Here is an 18,491-nt window from a genome sequence, read left to right as displayed (position 1 = left end):
CAAAGTGTTAAACTAGAAATTCCTTTTTAAGGAAGCCAACGCAGGAGAGAGCCTAAGGAGAAATTGGTTAACAAATGTTGGCTGCTTCCTGTATATTTTCATTTGCCCTGAAAGGGGAAAATGTTGTGATCACACAAACAACTGTGTTCAACAGGAAAGCTTTACAGTAGTTTCTCAAGGGTAAATACATTTTCCCCAAAATATACATCTGCAAAATAGTATGTTTAACTTCTTACCTGTGGTGCGGGGGGATGCTGTGGCATTGCTTGTGGACTTGTCTGAGCATAATATGCTGCTTGCTGTCTGTAGTATTCTGCCCAGGCAGCACTGTAATCTGCTTGACCAGCAGGTGGAGCTGCTCCTGCTGCTGGAACGGTTTGTCCTGAAAATTAAGGGGGAATTTGTCATCAGAAAGATTACCTATTTCTTTAAAGGGGTATTGCGGTGGAAAAAAATTTTTTAATCAACTGGTGCCAGAAAGAAACAGATTTGTAAATTACTTCTATTAAAAAAAATCTTTACTACATAGGAAATTTATTTCTTTTTGGAACACCGAGCCCTCTGCTGACATCATGACCACCGCGCTTTCTGCTGACATCTCTGTCCACTTTAAGAACTGTCCAGAGTGGGAGAAAATACCACTGTTCCGGACAGTTCCTAAAATGGACAGATGTCAGCAGAGAGCACTGTGTTCCAAAAAGAAGATAATTTCCTCTGTAGTATTCAGCAGCTAATAAGTACTGGAAGGATTAAGATTTTTCTTAACAGAAATAATTTACAAATTTGTTAAACTTTCTGGCACCAGTTGATTAAAAAAAAAAAAAAAAAAAAAAGTTTTCCACCAGAGTACCCAACTTTGTTAAAATATGTCCAGCAATAGCAGAGGTCACAGCGGTCGGCACTACAACCCGATGTAATACCTTAAAGTGCACAGTGGTGATAGCAGCAGTGAAAGACACAGGGTGCATATCTATGAAGTTCAAGCAGAATGCAACAATGGAGAAAAAAAAAATTGCACTCACCGCTTCAGTGGATGAAAGCTGGTTTCATTAAATCCAACAGGTAAGGTGCATGGTACTATACATGGACATAGACGTGGCTCTTACAGTGAAATGGGTAACAGCTGTCACCCATTTCACTGTGAGAGCCACGTCCATGTATAGTACCATGCACCTTACCTGTTGGATTTAACAAAACCGGCTTTCATCCACGGATGTGATCTTATTTCTCCATTGTTGCATTTTGTTAAAAGAGAGCCTGTCCCCAGGAAAATGCTTTATAACTATTGGCACAATGTTATAGAGCAGGAAGAACTGAGCAGACATACCTTTGATGGGAAATATTTTGTATAACTTGAAACTAGAAACACTTTTGCCCAAATTTTTTTTATAGTAAAAATAATTTTTAATTGGGATTCACTAAAAATTGGACAGCTTTATAGTTGGAGGATTTTTACCCTAAGGCCGGTGAAAAAACGTCTCACGGGTTTCAAGGCAGGTCCTCATGAACACCAATATAATGTACCGTATTTATCGGCGTATAACACGCACTTTTTAGGCTAAAATTTTTAGCCTAAAGTCTACCTGCATGTTATATGCCGATAAGCCACTGCAGTTCAATGATTTAAAGTGGGCACTTTAAATCAATGAACTGCAGCGGCTTTGCAGGTTCAGAGACCGCCAGCGCTGCCGGCTTCTCTGCCCCTGCCTGCCCTGGGGTCTAGAGCCCTGCTGGCGGCCCTTCTCTCCCCCTGGCTATCGGTGCCGCTGCCCCGTTGCCTCCCCCATCCCCGGTTGCATAATTACCTGTTACCGGGGTCGGGTCCACGCTGCTTCAGGCCTCCGGTGTGTGTGTCCCTGCGTCGTTGCTATGCGCTGCACGGCGCAATGACGTCACTCGTCATTGCGCCGTGCAGTGCATAGCAACGATGCATGGGACGCACAGAGGAGGCCTGAAGCAGCACAGACCCGACCCCGGCAACAGGTAATTATGCAACCGGGGATGGGGGGAGGCAACGGGGCAGCGGCGCCGGCAATGGGTGCCGCTGTCTTTTCTCCCCCTGGCTATCGGCGCCGGCACCGATAGTCAGGGGGAGAGAACAGGCAGCGGCGCCGATAGCCAGCGGGAGAGAAGCGGCGGCAGCAGGGCTCTGGACCCCAGGAAAGGCAGGGGCAGAGAAGCGGGCAGCGACGGCCTCTCCCCCTGCCTTTCCTGGGGGTGTATCGGGGTATACGCATGCACACACGCACCCTCATTTTACCATGGATATTTGGGTAAAAAACTTTTTTTACCCAAATATCCTTGGTAAAATAAGGGTGCGTGTTATAGGCCGGAGCGTGTTATACCCCGATAAATATGGGTATATTGCATAAAGGGTGGCTCCACTGCACGAATGCTGATGAGGGGAATAAAGGGGGAGTTTTATCAAATCCTGTGCAGAGGAATAGTGGTGCAGTTGTCCATAATAACCAGATTGTCCTTTTTAAAACTGCCTCTGAAAACGGAAACGAACAGAGCACGGATCCAGGTGTTGGATGGCACCGAAGCAAATAGAAAAAAACGCAGAGTAGAATCGAGCTCTGTGTGCAATAAAACCGTCTTTATTCAAAGGACATGCTCAAGAACAGCAGAAGTTACGCGTTTCAAGCGCTCTTAGTCATACCAAGAATGACTAAGTGCTTGGCGCTTGAAACACAAAACTTCTGCTGTTCCTGATCATGTCCTTTGAATAAAGAGACTGTTTTATTGCACAAAGAGCTGGATTCTACTCTACGTTTTTCCTACTTTTCCTTTACAGGTTTTAATAAATGCCCGCCATACGCTCATTTACTATAAAGATAATATACAAAGTACATACCTTGCTTTTTATAGTATTCTTCCCATGCTTTGGAATAATCTTGTGCTGGTGCTTGTTGACCTAAAAAAATAAAATAAAAAAAAAGCAAAGCAATAAGCAAACTTTTTCACAAAGATTAGCTTTCAGAAGAAAACCAAGTTTTTCCACAAGCCAAGATTGATGTGTGAGCATTCCCACGTATCACATACCCATTTTTTTGTAATACTCTTCCCAAGCTTTTGTGTAGTCCACTTGTCCAGCTTGAGGTGCAGCTGGGGGATCAACTAAACAAGAAGCATTAGACAGGTAAGTTGCATACACATAAGTACAACTAGAGGGCAAAGTGCAAACATGAGCAGTTAAGGGTTCCAAATGAGTGCATGCAAAGCATGTAAGGTGTGTGCAAAAAAGGTCAACATGCCACCTAAAAAGGGGGCGATCACAAGGCAATCCTCAGGATGCCTACACCATTAAAAGTGTGGTAGATGGCTCAATCTACAAAGTACAGGCCAGGACTTTGGCACACTGAGGCCAATAAAATTTAAATAAATAGAAAAAGAGGAGTTAAGTAGTTTTTGCTACCTTGTCCATTAGTTTGGGTTGAAGCTGGTCCAGCAGATGGTGCTGCAGGTGGTTGGGGTGCTTGCTGTTGGTAATAGTGAGCATAATAAGCTGCCCAAGCTGCAGAATTGGGGTCTGTTCCTGCTTTACCTAAGAAATTAAACATCACACTCTTATAGTGTACTGAATAGCAGTCTAGTCTACAGAAAAATTACCAAGTGCTGACCCACATTTATATAAAATGTTAGGAGTTTGTCATAATATGGGTCCCCGCAACCCTCGTCCACTATCACAAGTGGTGCTGTAAGCAGCTCCCGCAGTCCTGGCCATCTGTGTATTACACTGATAGCCAATTACAATCCTACAAATATAGCCAGTGAAAGCTGCATCTGGGCTGTACCCAATCTTATGCATTAAAATAGGTCCAATGTCATAATGGGATAGTGATTTTATAATCACATAAAGTAGAGGTCTTTGCTAATCCACCCCATTACATATTACAGCATCTAGACCAGTGGTCTCCAACCTGCGGACCTCCAGATGTTGCAAAACTACAACTCCCAGCATGCCCGGACAGCCGTTGGCTGTCCGGGCATGCTGGGAGTTGTAGTTTTGCAACATCTGGAGGTCCGCAGGTTGGAGACCACTGATTTAGACTATGCATTGTACAAAGCTGCATGTAGTCAAAAGCAAAATGCTGAAACACCCCCCCCCCCCCCCCCCCCCAATCAGCCGCGACTAGAGATGAGCAAACTTACAGTAAATTTGATTCGTCACGAACTTCTCGGCTCGGCAGTTGGACTTTTCCTGCATAAATTAGTTCAGCCTTCAGGTGCTCCGGTGGGCTGGAAAAGGTGGATACAGTCCTAGGAAAGACTTCTAAGACTGTCTCCACCTTTTCCCGCCCACGGGAGCACCTGAAAGCTGAACTAATTTATGCAGGAAAAGTCATCAACTGCCGAGCCGAGAAGTTCGCGACGAATCAAGTTTACTGTAAGTTCGCTCATCTCTAGCCGTGACTCAAACATGATGTAAAGAAAACAGTTGATACTATATTGACCCGATAGGCTTCTATTCCACTTTTTCTTTGCACCAATTTTGACAGCTCTCCCCTTATGTTTGCACAGAGTTTACTTTGGAAATTGCAGCTGTCACCAGAAACCATATAGTAGTAGGAAAGCAACAGGAGAACCAAAGGGCGACACTAACAATCAGGACTGAATATATGTGGTAATTTGCACCATTACAATGCAATGAAAATGTATTTCCACATTATATATCTCTACATAAACATGTAGGAGTGATCATAGGGGGAACATAAAATATACTATAATAATACATGGACAAAACTGTCAATATGGCAGCTGTTGACTTACACTGTTTAGTATACAAGCACCATTTTTTATTGCAATTTTTATAGGCTCCAAAAATGTCTAGCACTGTTGGAAACCCTAGATGATAACCTTTGATAACCTTTAACTTTCACCAAGTGCAGGTGATCTGCACTGTAAACTACAAAGCAGAAAGGCTCAGGTCTTGCAAATAAAAACGAACTAGTATAGTGTAAAGAAAAAAAAACAAAAAACCGACATGCTCATAAATGGATGGCACTAAAGCATGTTCAGAAACATGTCAATAGTTGCCAGCATCCACCAAATGAAGCATTATGACCACACATGGCCCCCCGATAAAAGGATTAAAAAAAATAAAATAAAAAAATCACAGCAATGAAGCACATGCATTAAACTAAAACTTGTCAAAAAAATCTTCATTAGCGGAAGTTAAGCACACACCCATTTATGCAATTCTGTATATACAAACAAAAGGTTTTATTTTGTCTAAATGTGCTTATCCATAATGCTACTCACGCACAAACACTCAACTTACTTGGATCTGCTGGAGCTGGCTGCTGCCAGTGTGGGTATGTATTTCCCCAGCCCTGAGGGGCGTAAGGAGCAGGAGGGCCACTTAAAACAAGAATATATATATACTTGAGTAAACAATACATAAAGTCTATGAAACACCGTATACAAGATGTGCTATTTAATACTTACTGGGGTGCAGGTCCTGGGGGACCTGGGTTGTATGGTGGAGGGTTGTAGGGTCCCATTGGTTGCCCGGGGCCTTGGGGTCCTGGAGGTCCATGGGGTCCAGGTACACCACCATGAGGGCCATGAGGAACTGGAGGACCTAATGGATTTACTGGACCCTGACCAAATAAAAAAATATAACTTAATGATCTAGGCATTCCTTTGTTCTACAATCTAGGCATTCCTGTGAGACTATAGTAATTCCGCCTTGTCATATAGTTAAGACATTACTTCACTTACCCCTATCTTCTCTTCAATAAGTTGTCTTGCATAATCTATTTGCTGAGGAGTCCCACGAATGGTAAATAACTTCATGTTGGGGTCAGAGTTTGGTGGAGGGTTTCTCTGTAGCTCTATTCTGGCACCAGACTGTTGGCTTATGCTTTTAATAGTCTCACCCCCTGTAAAATACAGAGAGCATAAATGACCATGAGTAATGTGCTGTAAAATCCTGCTAGAAGACTGCACACTGTACAGGTTACTAATAATACCCAAACTATCAAACATGATCTACACCTCTGTAGCCATTTTGTGTGTTTCAAAACAATATTTCTTCAATATACTTTATCATTTAAAAACTAAAAAGGAGCTTTTTTTTTAAAAAAAAGCACGAAACTTAAAAAGTATGGGTATCATATGACAAGCATGTTAAGTATATTTTGTGACAAGGAAAAAACAAAAAGATCAAAACCTTTTCCAATTATGAGGCCAGTTTTTACTGTCAAGACAAAGAAATTGAACTCTTGAAGTCCGCCTGGGGGGCCCATGTTCCAGTTTCCTTGGCCTCTGCCCCTTCCTCTTCCACCTGGACCAGGACCACCACCATTTCCAGACTGCTATAAAAAAAAAAAAAAAAATAAACATTTTAACACATTTGACAGTGACCCTAATTTATGAAATCATAGGTTAGATATTAATCTGCAATACCAGGTAAAGTTGCTACCTAGTGTACATATTTTTGCCTAGCAGGAAATGAAGAGGCTGCTGATACGTATAAGATCCACAATTCCTTCAATCAGTAGATCGATGAGGTTGGAGTCAGAAACCTGGATATTAAAGGGGCACTTTGCCGTTAAAAGTGAATCCTCTCTACAGCGGAGATTTCCAAACTGTGTGCAGTGACACTATCTGTGGCAGTCCATAGGGGTGTGGTTGGACTGTTCCATTTGCCTGCAGCAGCCACTGATCATTGCTCTCTGCGCTCCTTGGGAAAAGCATCAAGGGTGTCACTTGTCAGAAGTCTCTGCCCACGATGTCTGATAACATTTCAAGATCAGGCAGCACAGGCCGTGAGGTGAGCAGGAGGGTGTCACTTATGCTCGAGCTGCTGAGCCTGCATATAAGCCTGCTGTGGAACTGGACAGAGACAGGCCAGGTGGGTGTTTTTTTAAGGAGATGAAACGGCACTGGGTATGATAGAGGGGAAAGTAGCAGCCACATATGTAATACTGATACTTTTAAGATATTATACATGTTGTCACTATTGTGGCACTTTGGAGCTCCTTTACGGTTTTGTCCCTCCCTCAGGGCAACTTAGTACACGTGATAAGTTCAATTGGGGGCACAGCAAGAAGTGTCACAAAAAAGGAGATTTTTTTTTTGTACTCCCTGTAAAATCTCTCGTAGACTTCATTGGGGGAACACCTATAACTGATGATATATGCTCTTGCCACTAGAAGGCACTGACACTAGGAAAAAAAAAAAAAAAAAAAAAAATCGGCTCCTCTCTGGCAGGATATACCCGCCCACTGGAAGGGAGGTAATCCGTTTTGTCACCAAGCAGTAGAAGAAGCCAAGAAATATGTCCAAAGGACCCTGGATTAAAAAAAGAAAAGGAACCAGAAAATAAAATACGGACAAAGAATGAAGAAATGGATGGGTGGTAGAGATGAGCGAACTTACAGTAAATTCGATTCGTCACGAACTTCTCTGCTCGGCAGTTGACTTATCCTGCATAAATTAGTTCAGCTTTCAGGTGCTCCGGTGGGCTGGAAAAGGTGGATACAGTCCTAGCAGACTCTTTCCTAGGACTGTATCCATCTTTTCCAGCCCACCGGAACTCCTGAAAGCTGAACTAATTTATGCAGGATAAGTCATCAACTGCCGAGCCGAGAAGTTCGTGACGAATCGAATTCACTGTAAGTTCGCTCATCTCTAATGAAGGCTACAAGAAAGAGTAAGGAGGAGGGTACAAAAAAAAAATATATATATCTTTTCTCGGTCGATCTTCATTGGGGGACACATACTGATGGGACGTACCAAAGCAGTCCCCAAGGGAGGGAAAACCAACAGCAAAAGGGGAATCGGTCCAGAGACTGGAACCCACTCGATCCGGGGCCAGAGACAACTAAGGCCCACAAACAGCTCCCGGAAGATCCCCCGTCCATGGAGAAGGACTAGAACGCCAAGGAGGAGACCGTCCTATTTAGAAACTCCAAAGCTACGGTCCATAGCCAGAAGGGTCAGAACCATTCCGGGAGGAGGTAGGAATCAACTCCAAGGAACACAAAACAAGACAGGGCTAACCGGGCTGGGAAACAAAAATGGAAAAGGGCACAAACAAGAGAACCCTATCCAGAGTCAACCAAGTCAAGAGAGAACATGGAACACTGAAAATGCCAGGGAGAGCAGTGTACGGAAGGTGGAGACCAGAAAAACACAAAGAAAGACTGGCTGTGGAGAGGCCTGGTGCAGAAAATCTACAACCAGAACAGCTGCAGACCAAAAACCTCCTTACCAGGGGAGCAGTTAGCAGGCTGGTGTGCCTGCACTGAGGGGCAGCCGGCCACGTGGGACCAGAGACACTGCCTGTAGCTGTAAATCTCCGGTCAGCCCATAAAGAACATGGCCAGGACACTGCGCCTGGCCACAATGATTGGAGTAAACCTGGGACTGGAGAGCCGCTGCCTGCAACTGTAGGTCTCCGGTCAGTCTAAGATCGCGGCCAGAACATTGTGCCTGGCCACAGCAGATATGAGTAAGCAAGCAGATAATGAAGTGGACCAGAGACCCGCTGCCCCAGAGAGTGAAACTGGGGCAGCAGCATAGAGTCTCCGGCCGATAGTGAAGATAACGTGGCCAGGGTAATGTGCCTGGCGGCAATAAATATGGGCTAGAAATGCGTGGCCCGAAGAGGGGGGAAGGAAGGTGCACCGGCCGTCCCATCGAGAATGGCGCCAGAGGCCATGAGGGATCCGGCCCAGCACAGCCACGTGTAACGGCAGCTGAGGAGCTGGGCACGAGAGAGAAAGGTGACCCCTGGATAAGCAAGAGGGAAGGGGGGAGGGAGGGGTTTGTAGTACATACTCACCCACAAGTCTTCAACCAGCTTGTGGACACGCTGCATCATACTAGGCTAAGATAGCGGGGCGACCGGTAGATCCAGGGTACAACCTCCAGACGCTGGCAGTTGGCGAGAAGGGGTTAACAGTACATACATAACTGGTAGCGCCATGCTCCTGAACCCTTACTTGAAAAAAAAGGGGGGGGGGGGGAGAAAGCCAACAGCCCTTACTAGAAAATAAAAAAGACCAGGTCTGAGGAGCTCCCAGACCTGTGTCTTGCCTCCTACTGACACTAGCTAAAACCGATTACCTCACTTCCAGTAGGCGGGTACATCTGGCCAGGGAGGAGCCGACTTTCCTAGCGTCAGCGCCTCCTAGCGGCAAGAGCATATACCCATCAGTATAGGTGTCTCCCAATGAAGAGCAACTGAGAAATGATGCATGTTCTATAAAGTGTTTGACCATAAGTTTTGATAACTGATCTACAGAAGAGTTGATAAGTCTGATAGTGAGGAGTCTGACCTACAAGTATCCCCGCAGCATGGAAGGGTCAGTACGTGCTTAATGCATATTCTATGGGGGTGCTGGAAATACATGAGCGCAGTACACTGGTATCTCTGGCTCTCCCATAAAAAAACCCGACAAGCAGCATGTGCTGACCCTGCACTTCAGGCAGCGGGGAGATGTGGGGGCCCTGTTCTGGAGAATGCAGGGAGGTCCCAGGGCTAGGGCTCCAAGATCAGACACTTCTCCCCTATCCTGTAGATAGGTGATAAGGTTTCCAATGTTGGCATAGTTCTTTAATGATATCCTGAGGATAGGTTAACTGCGAATTTTCAGAACACCCAATTAAAAGAAAACATTTGTAGTAAAAATAGTGAGAACATTAGCTTTTTTTAAAAAAATAATTTAGAATAGTCAAACCTGGACACTACGGAGCAAGTCTGTGATGATCTCTGCTGCATGCTGACACCTGTCTGGAGGACCACTAATTTGTGCTATTCTTTCTGGAGTTGATCCATCATCTGCAACAGAAAATACCTGTTAGAGGGACATGCAAGATCCTCTAACCACCTGACTGCCATGAAATACACATACCTGGTTTAAACTGTATTCTAACACCTGCGTCATTCTGAATTTTCTTTATCATTTCGCCATTTCTACCTATTACAATTCCAACTGCAAATCGTGGTATTGGGACCTTTAAAGGAAGTACAATCAATCATTACTCAAAAGCAAATAACCTAGTTAGAATAAATTAAGGTGTATACAAACAACAAAAAGTTCAAAAGCCTGGTGGGTATGAACAACGGTGAATTATACTCACCGATAATTCAAATTCTTCAAAGTCTCCACGACCATACCCCTGAGACATCTCATCCTCCTGATCGGGACAGGAAAAACATATGTTAAAAACCCCACCCCTTCCTCCCCTCAGTGTATTTTAAGAGAACACTGAGAAGGAAAGGAAACATAACGTGTACAACTATAATCACTACGTAACCAAGGGTGGGATGTTTGTGTGCTGTCAAGGAGACTTCCTAGAAATCGATTTATCGGTGATTCACCGTTTTCCCCAGTCATCTCTTTGATAGCACTCAAGAATATTCAGGACAGACAACAGCGAAGAGGACTTGTGCCAAAAAGGCCATATCCTCATTGAATACATCCAATCTATAAAGACTGGAAAAAGTATGGAGATTTTTCCAATTGGCTGCACAGAAAATAAAAAAATAAATATCATCAAGAGCAGAAGGTTTAACCCAGGCTTTTTAGGCCTCAGGAAGAACAGAACTGATCCATCCAGGTATGGAGCCTTTAAAAGCCACCTTACCATCATAAAGGAACAGCAAAAAAATAAAAAAATTTAACATTGCCCCACTGATGGGAGTGGAGTTGAAATTTAGGTAGGAATTTAAAATGAAGCTTCTAGATAAGCTTATTTTAAAGCCTATGGTATCATTCCTGGATTTCACTAAATCAGCAGGCAATGTTTTTTCCACCAAAAATTATGTCTTTAGAATAAAAAGCTGAAAGGGAATGTGTCAAAATTACCTTTTGTTTTAATCAAGATTTATGTTTAATTGCTTAAGAATTTTTTTTCTTCTAAGTTTCAACTTAATATATAATCAAGATTTTTTATAATCCTTAAGTCTTGAAATTTTCATTTTGGCTACTAAGCATTAAACTACTTGACATCTTTGATGAGGAGGAGGCAGCTAGAAAGTAACATTCACAGCAATAGTGAACGGTGACACCAGTATATAGACAAGATAGGATCTTCACTATAGCTGAAGCTAAGCCTCCCCCCCTATATGGAATGACCTCCTCACAAGGTCAGAGCACGCCCAGTAAGGCTTCCCATTCACATGGACAGCTCTGGCCTATTGTGGCCTAGGTCCATGGGGCTTGTCATAAAGCATACAGTATCTCCAAATGCTGTTATAACAGCTCAGGCAAGTCTCCATTATGTACAAAAAATTTTAACATTTCAATCAGAAAATAAAAACATTCAGAAAAAAAACATGTTTCAATATATAGCTCTAAAGTATTAATAAAGATTATATAGTGTGTGTAATACATTCCCCTTAAAACGCTATATATAGCCTCAAAAAGACATGCCAGAGCCACATTTAAATTCCAAGGGGTGTAAGGGTGGCACAGGTTCCTTAATCCTCGGTCTAATTTGTGCTTGAAACAAGCAGCCGAAACAGCCCGACTGAACAGTTAGTGTCACTTTCCCTTCAGACGCGGCGGTCAGCTTTGATCGCCGCGTCTGAAGGGTTAATACAGGGCATCACCGCGATCGGTGATGTCCTGTATTAGCCGCGGGTCCCAGCTGTTGATGGCCGCAGGGACCGCCGCGATAGGGGTGTATTCGCCATATAAGACGCACCGACACCCCCCCCCCCCGTTTTGGGGAAGAAAAAGTGCATCTTATACGGCAAAAAATACGGCATTAACATGGACTTTTGAACTTCCAGACAGTTAAGCATAGATTCTGGATGTGAGAAGATTGGGGCCTGTGAAGATGATGCGATCCTCCCGGGACACAGATTTCAGAAGGGAGAACAAACCCCCTTGGCCATTGAATAAAGGCTGCATGACTGAGGGGGAAATTTCTAGATAACGCAGAATCAGTGGCAAAGGAGAAGAGGCATAGGCTGATCTAATGACCAGTACTGGGTTATTGCTTCTGCTGCTAGAGGCTGGTCTCTGGGATGGAGAAAAGAACTGGTTGACTGATTCTTGAGGTAAATAAATTTGAGGCAGACCCCATCTCTAAGCCCATGGAGCTAGCGCTCATTCCCCTGGTTCAAATTTGACTACAGAGGGAGTCTGCATTGACAGTCAAGGCTCCCTTAAAGTGCAAGCTCTGCCCAAGGAAATCTTTTTTTTTCTGAAATTGAGAAATGTGTCTGACCCACCTGATGCTGAATAAATGGTACTGAAGGGGTATTGTCAGGATGGTTGAGCAAATGTCGATCTCTGCAAAGCTTTTTTTAGGTTCTGAAGTGTCATCAGTTCTCTGTAGTTTGATGACCTCATATGTAAAGGTCCAATTTCCCGAATTAAAAGCTTGTCTGCATGGAGATATCCAACTCCATGTACTGGCATCTGTTGTCATCACCAATGCTTGTCATCAGCAATCCCCTTTCTTCAGATCGCCCTCTATAAGCCAGAGAGAACCGACTTGACCCAAAGTGGGCCAAGTTTTTAAAAGATGTCTGGCTCTTGTCCAAAATTTGACTGAACAGCTCTGTAAAGGTCTTGAGTGAAATTGAGCCCAGGCCACTGACGGATGTCAGATGTCCCAAGATTGACATGGCTGCCCTAGGCATCCAAAATTCTCTAATCAGACCTGAGACCTTTTTCCAATTGGAGGAAAAAGCAGGGTTTCCCAGAAAAAAAATAAAAATAAGATGTCTGCTACAAGAGTAAGGCACCTTTCCCCTTGGTGAACAGGGAGAACTGTACCTGCACGTAGGGCATTCGGTTGCAGGGAATTTCTACCAAAATACTTAAAAAGGCGCTCTTTGTATGAAATTTGGAGCAGTTCACAAAACACCAGGAAGACTTCACTCCACCCGTCCTCAGTCAACTTCTGTTCGCTTTCAGCTTCTGTGATGTCCGCTTGGGACTTTTGGTGGTTATAAGTTTCAGGAATCTGGCTATTTTTTTGGGAACAGTTTAAAGCCCTCCAGCCTTTACCCATACCAAAAATGTTAACATAACCAGAAACTATTTCAACTTAACAGTTAAAGATTAGAAAATACACTCTTATTTTCTTTACACTTACATAAAAAAATAACACTAAAACATGGCAATACAGAGAAGATAAAGCAGTCTGTAAAATAGACAAGTTTGTAAGTGTAGTGCAGCGGAAAAGTGGAGCAGTTGCCCATAGCAACCAGATTGTTTATTTTCAAAAAGGACTCTAAAAATAAAAGCAATTAGTTGCTATGGGCAACTGCTTCACTTTCCCCCTGCCAAGGTTTAGGTGCCCCTATATGCAAAGACTTAAACCAGAGATCCCTTTTCATAGAGTTGGATAAGACAGTAGTACAGGCTACTAATTTACCCGTCTCAGCCTAGATAGCGCCAAGAAAACTTGTAAAGAGGGAGGGTCCTTATATTGTGTGGAATCGCTAAAATGGTAGAGGTGCAAGTCTACCTTTGCTACTGGAATCCCAATCTGCCACATCTTTCCTCAAATGGTTGGATACATTTCCAAAGGGTATTAAAATGAGCACATATATATATATAAAAATAAGTGTGTGTGTTTTGCCCACTCCTTTGAATATTTAAATGTACAAGAAAAAGCAAGCAATTTGTGGTCAACTAGACCACCAAACAAGCTCATCCTGAATAGACCTGGACTCAGACAAAAAAAATTAGGGTACATGGATACCTTCATAAGTTTTTTTCATATCTTCCACATTACAAATAAATAGAGAAAAGGATCAGCATTGAAAGGCCTGGGGAACAAGCCCCACAGCGCAGTTACTCACTGTGACCACCACTGGCTGGGTTTCCCCCTCAGGGCCCTTGGCTGGGGTATTCATCTTGTGCAGCAAATAAAGTCTGTCCAGTCCTGGTCGCCAGGTAACCCTCCAGATGCCAGAAATGCCCCACATTCACACTGGGAGCCCTGGAAATTACACTACATGCTGGCGCATCCTCTGAAAGTAACGAATCATCACTTGAAGCCTTCCAGAGGCCATAAGTGACGACACACACACCAGTCCTCTGCCACTGCCAGAAGGCCCAGGATGCTAGCAAAAGCCTAGACACCGCTCATACCAGGCCAACATCCCAGGCCCAGCAGCAGAGGGCCGTGTGTGTACAGGGTTGTAAGGGTAGAATCCCAAATCATCTCCCCAATGTTCCACCCTGCATTAATTCCGCTAGCGATTCCGCTAGAAGGATCTTTACTGGGAAGACACTGCTGCCTTCTCCTGAGCATCAGCTACTACCTGGGAAGGGGATCCAGCACTGCTGCACCCGATCCACAGCAGAGGTAAGGATTTTATTTTCTGTCCCAATCAGAAGGAAAAAAAAATCTCAGGAGTGCAGTCGTGAAGATAGGGCAAGACAGGCATATACCATTGTCAGAAGGAATAAAGTGGTACTCATATGTACATCGCATATACCATGGTGGAAAAGTGTGTGTGTGTTTGGGGGGCTCGGTTGAATTTAGTTAGGAACTTGGGTCATCCGCATGCATTAGACATTTAAGACAGACATTTAGATACCCCTTTAAGTTTTTAAAAGACAAAGTAAATATAAAAACACTTACATCTATCCCTTCATTGCCACCTAATCTTGAACCGTATTCATTCCTTGCTTCCCTGAAACCTCCTTGGTCACGTATTAATTCTAATACCATATCCTTTGCTTGCTGTAGAAACAGAAGAAGATGTCAGTCTGTATTTACTGTTTAACAATATCTAGGATGATGCCTCTTTTACAATGTATTACCTGTACTTTGTAAGGATCCCCAGTAATTCTCAATGGCTTGTCTGCTCCTGTGTTCTGAGGTCCATCTTGAATCATGACCATTTTAACCCCTGCACGTTCCTGTTTTGAATGCAATAGTAAATTTAAATCCAAAATAATGTACATGAGAACCAGAAATCTATAATAGTGTAGTGTCCTACCTGCAGCTGTTTAATGGTCTCGCCTCCTTTGCCAATAACTAAGCCAGCTTTACTGGCTGGAATCATGATTTCCTGAACCGTATTTCCTGGACCGTCTCCATGATGGTAAGGTGTAGGCCTACCCTTCTCCACTATCTGATCTAGTAGTCTCTTTGCAGCTCTGCAAATTAAGAAAAAAAGTTTAAATAAAAGAAATTTATGCTTACTGACCTACAACAATATCAATTACTACTTACTGTACAGAGTCAGGGGTGCCAGTTAACATGCAGGACCTGTCAGGCATACCACCGCTATCTACAGGAAAAAAAAAAAAAAAAAGAAGTACAAGGATTTATTTTATATCTAACCAGAGAAAACCCCCTTGGACAATTTTAGAACACAATTTTAAACCGAAAGGTAATGTCACAGCTATGTAGCGCTATTTCTGAATGATTAGATCCCTTAATTCAAGCGCACAGACCCTTCACTTTAAAGTTACCATAAAACTGGTACAAGACTTAAGATATTAAAGGAGTACTGCGGTGCTAAGATATGTTTCCTCAATCCAAAGAGCGAGGCATTGGGCAGGAGATCACAGGGGGTCCCAGCAGTCAGACCCCCCTGCTCGAAACTACCTCCGCTCTGTGCAAGGAGACTGTTGACCCTGTCATGAAGCAGTGGTCAACACCCCCCCCCATCTCTTTTGGAGAGTGGGAGATACACTAATGCTGCATCTCCGGTTCTCCCATAGAAATGCATAGAGGGGGCGTGTCGCCCACCACTTTGTGCAGGGCCACCACCACTCTGTTCATGGAAAGTGTGGGGCGACAGGCAAGAGATGGCAGGGGGTCAGAGCGGTCGAACACCCCGCAACTAGACAGTTATCCGCTATCCTTTGGATTGGGGATAAATTGTTTAACACTACTTAAATGTGAAAATCTGCTAGAGAACATACCAAGACACACAGAGCCAGATTTATCAATACGTTATAGAAACAAGTCACAGCTCAGCTCTCAAATATTAAGCTTGGGTAAAATGAAAGGAGAGTTGTGACTGGATGCTATCGGAAAACCAGATAGTTTTGTCTACAGAAATTGATGACTTTGGAGAACAGTTCTATTGTTCCCGTCAATGACGTAAACCTCAGAAGAACCACTGGACACCATGATAAATAAAGTGGTTCATCAGTTGCTGCTAAACAACTTATCCTGCGTCGTAAAGCAGTTTCAGTTTATGGAATACCCAACATAAGTTCAGCAAGTTTTGAAAATAACTTACCGGAAGCAATTTGTATTTTGCATCCAGAGTCTTGTTGAATGCGTGATATCTGTTCACCGCCTCTTCCAATAACTAAACAGGGGGAGGAACAAATATTTAATGTTGTAAACTTGTAAAAACTCAGCCTAGGCAAGGATAGGGCACACTAGCAACGTGTTAAGTTTTGATTGGCGGGGGTCTGAGTTTTCAGACCTCCATCAATCAGAATGCCTACACAAATTTCTGTGCGGACAGGTCACAGACAGCAGAGCGCTCAGAAATGCGGTCTCATTCTGCAGCAGCAGAATCCCACTGAAGCCAAAGGGACTCTGCTGCGGAATGTCCATGCAAAATATTCATGTGGAATTCCAGACTGACCTACCATGTGAACATATGCTTAAAAGGGTCTTGTGGCAACAAAGCTTATTAATGTGTCCACCCCTGTTGGGACCCCTAACAATCAGTTGGAGAACTAGTAAACCTGGGAGTTTTCCATTCCTTTGCCGTGCCAAAATGTAATCTAAACTTCACATTATGCACATTGACAATCAATATGTTGTGTGTGTAATATAGAACATGTCCGCTAGAGCAGTGTTTCCCAACCAGGGTGCCTCCAGCTGTTGCAAAACTACAACTCCCAGCATGCCCGGGCATGCTGGGAGTTGTAGTTTTGCTGCAGCTGGAGGCACCCTGGTTGGAAAACACTGCTCTAGAGCAAGATACGCTCTACATAGCTGCTCCCTTTTCTATACAAGAAATAAGGATCTAACAGTGGACCACCTTATGTTAACTCAATTTCCGATTAAGTTATAGGAAAGTAGTCTTTCTAAACCTGAGAACCCCTTTGATAAGTATTTATCAGTACATCTTATAAGTTATAGTATACTTACTGAATCCAACCATTCCATCTGGAACTTTGTACTCTTCTGTTAGAACAGCCCTAAACAAAATGAAAATCTATGTAAAGCAGTAGACAATTTTTTACTTTACTAGGTAACTCAAGGCTCCATAAAGGTTGTCAAAAAACAAAGGGAATAGTTTTACAATGTCTACAATCAGATGTATATTTGAGTAATGTCTACTAGGCCATAAGACTTACCTCTGTTGCTGATGCATAGGAGGCATTGAAGACTGGAAAGCTTTAAAGAGAGGGAGAGAGTTTACATTAGAAACTTGCTTAAATAGAACTTCATCGCATTCTAGTTTACTACTTGTATAGTGAATTACTTACAGTCATTATTAGTAGGAGCAACTTTCTTTGCTTCTGGTTGATCTAAATGGGTAAAACAAATTTAAGGGGCAATTGAATGAATGGAAAAATAGTCTTTGAAACCACAAATGACAGGTAAAATACAACGATACATGCCACAATGCCACAGAATATTAGAGGAAAGACCAGCCTTGCTGACAGTACCACGAGCATATCAATGGTAGGCAGAGGTTTTATCAGCAGCCTGCGAGGTATCTTACTGGTTCTGGCCAACTAAACACTAGGATCACCGATTGTTTACTACTGTTTTGTGTATCCATTCCTAGTTCTGGTTGTAAAAATGCATAAAAAGTTACTGTCTATATAAAATAAAGATTCAAAATGTATAATACGACCAACAAAAATAACTTCATGCACATGAGTGACTGTATGTGAAGATCTAATAACAGTAAGGTATAACACCAGAGTGCCAACCAGACAGCAAACAGGACATCCATATAAACTAGGTAGTACTGAAAAAGTAACATTTTACCACAGACTTCCTTCTGAACTTAACGCATTTCAACCTACGTGAATCTGAAGCAACTTCCCATTCTATAAACGCACCTCCGTCATCCAGTGGCCTCTTCTGCCCGGTAAAGCCATAGTCATTGGTGTTAACAGCTGGGGGACCAGCATCACCTCCAATTTTTGCAGCAATCTGTCAGGGGAAAAAGAAAGGATCAATAAGACACTGTCAAGTTTAGAACAACGTTTCATTTTCACTGTTGGGGTAGGGTCACACGTAACACATCCGCAGCGTATTTTTACACTGCCGATTCGCCGGTGACCCAACCATTTTGTGCCTCCAGCTGTCGCCACCCCCCCTCGCCTGTTCGCAGCGGCAATCCGCTGCTATGTGCAGCCACACGGGACATGCAAGTCTCCAAGTCCACGGCACATGTGCAGTGCACTCAGACATCGAGGTCAGAGTGCATTTGCCAACTTGCAGGCCCCGTGTGGCTGCTCGTAGGGGCGAAACGAGTGTTAACAGCTGGAGGCACAAAATGGGTCGGCGGATCTGCAGCGTGAAATATGCTGCGGATCAGTTACGTGTGACCCTACCCTTAAAAG

General features: G+C 43.5%; 1 protein-coding gene across 7 annotated transcripts in view; it reads right to left on the bottom strand.

Annotated features, from left to right (window-relative positions):
- Positions 1-18,491, bottom strand: part of FUBP1 (far upstream element binding protein 1) — a 32,676-nt gene that overhangs the window by 8,218 nt on the left and 5,967 nt on the right. For 2 of the 7 annotated variants that reach the window (XM_056532619.1, XM_056532617.1), the window contains exons 2-21: positions 17,949-18,078; positions 17,400-17,441; positions 17,268-17,307; positions 17,059-17,108; positions 16,190-16,261; positions 15,169-15,226; positions 14,933-15,092; positions 14,754-14,852; positions 14,572-14,673; positions 10,099-10,155; positions 9,870-9,972; positions 9,696-9,796; positions 6,179-6,323; positions 5,728-5,888; positions 5,452-5,606; positions 5,285-5,364; positions 3,419-3,547; positions 3,046-3,120; positions 2,858-2,917; positions 237-382 (exon numbers count right to left, since the gene is read on the bottom strand). In XM_056532619.1, coding sequence (XP_056388594.1) covers positions 237-382; positions 2,858-2,917; positions 3,046-3,120; positions 3,419-3,547; positions 5,285-5,364; positions 5,452-5,606; positions 5,728-5,888; positions 6,179-6,323; positions 9,696-9,796; positions 9,870-9,972; positions 10,099-10,155; positions 14,572-14,673; positions 14,754-14,852; positions 14,933-15,092; positions 15,169-15,226; positions 16,190-16,261; positions 17,059-17,108; positions 17,268-17,307; positions 17,400-17,441; positions 17,949-18,078 — 1,965 coding nt within the window. The remainder of the gene's footprint in view (positions 1-236; positions 383-2,857; positions 2,918-3,045; positions 3,121-3,418; positions 3,548-5,284; positions 5,365-5,451; positions 5,607-5,727; positions 5,889-6,178; positions 6,324-9,695; positions 9,797-9,869; positions 9,973-10,098; positions 10,156-14,571; positions 14,674-14,753; positions 14,853-14,932; positions 15,093-15,168; positions 15,227-16,189; positions 16,262-17,058; positions 17,109-17,267; positions 17,308-17,399; positions 17,442-17,948; positions 18,079-18,491) is intronic. The other 5 variants (XM_056532620.1, XM_056532623.1, XM_056532621.1 and 2 more) reach the window with 5 other exon arrangements.

Source organism: Hyla sarda, chromosome 7 (assembly GCF_029499605.1).
Source record: "Hyla sarda isolate aHylSar1 chromosome 7, aHylSar1.hap1, whole genome shotgun sequence".
NCBI classification, from domain to species: Eukaryota; Metazoa; Chordata; class Amphibia; order Anura; family Hylidae; genus Hyla; species Hyla sarda.
Note: the sequence above shows the minus strand (reverse complement) of the source record. Positions and strands in the feature narration are given on the sequence as shown.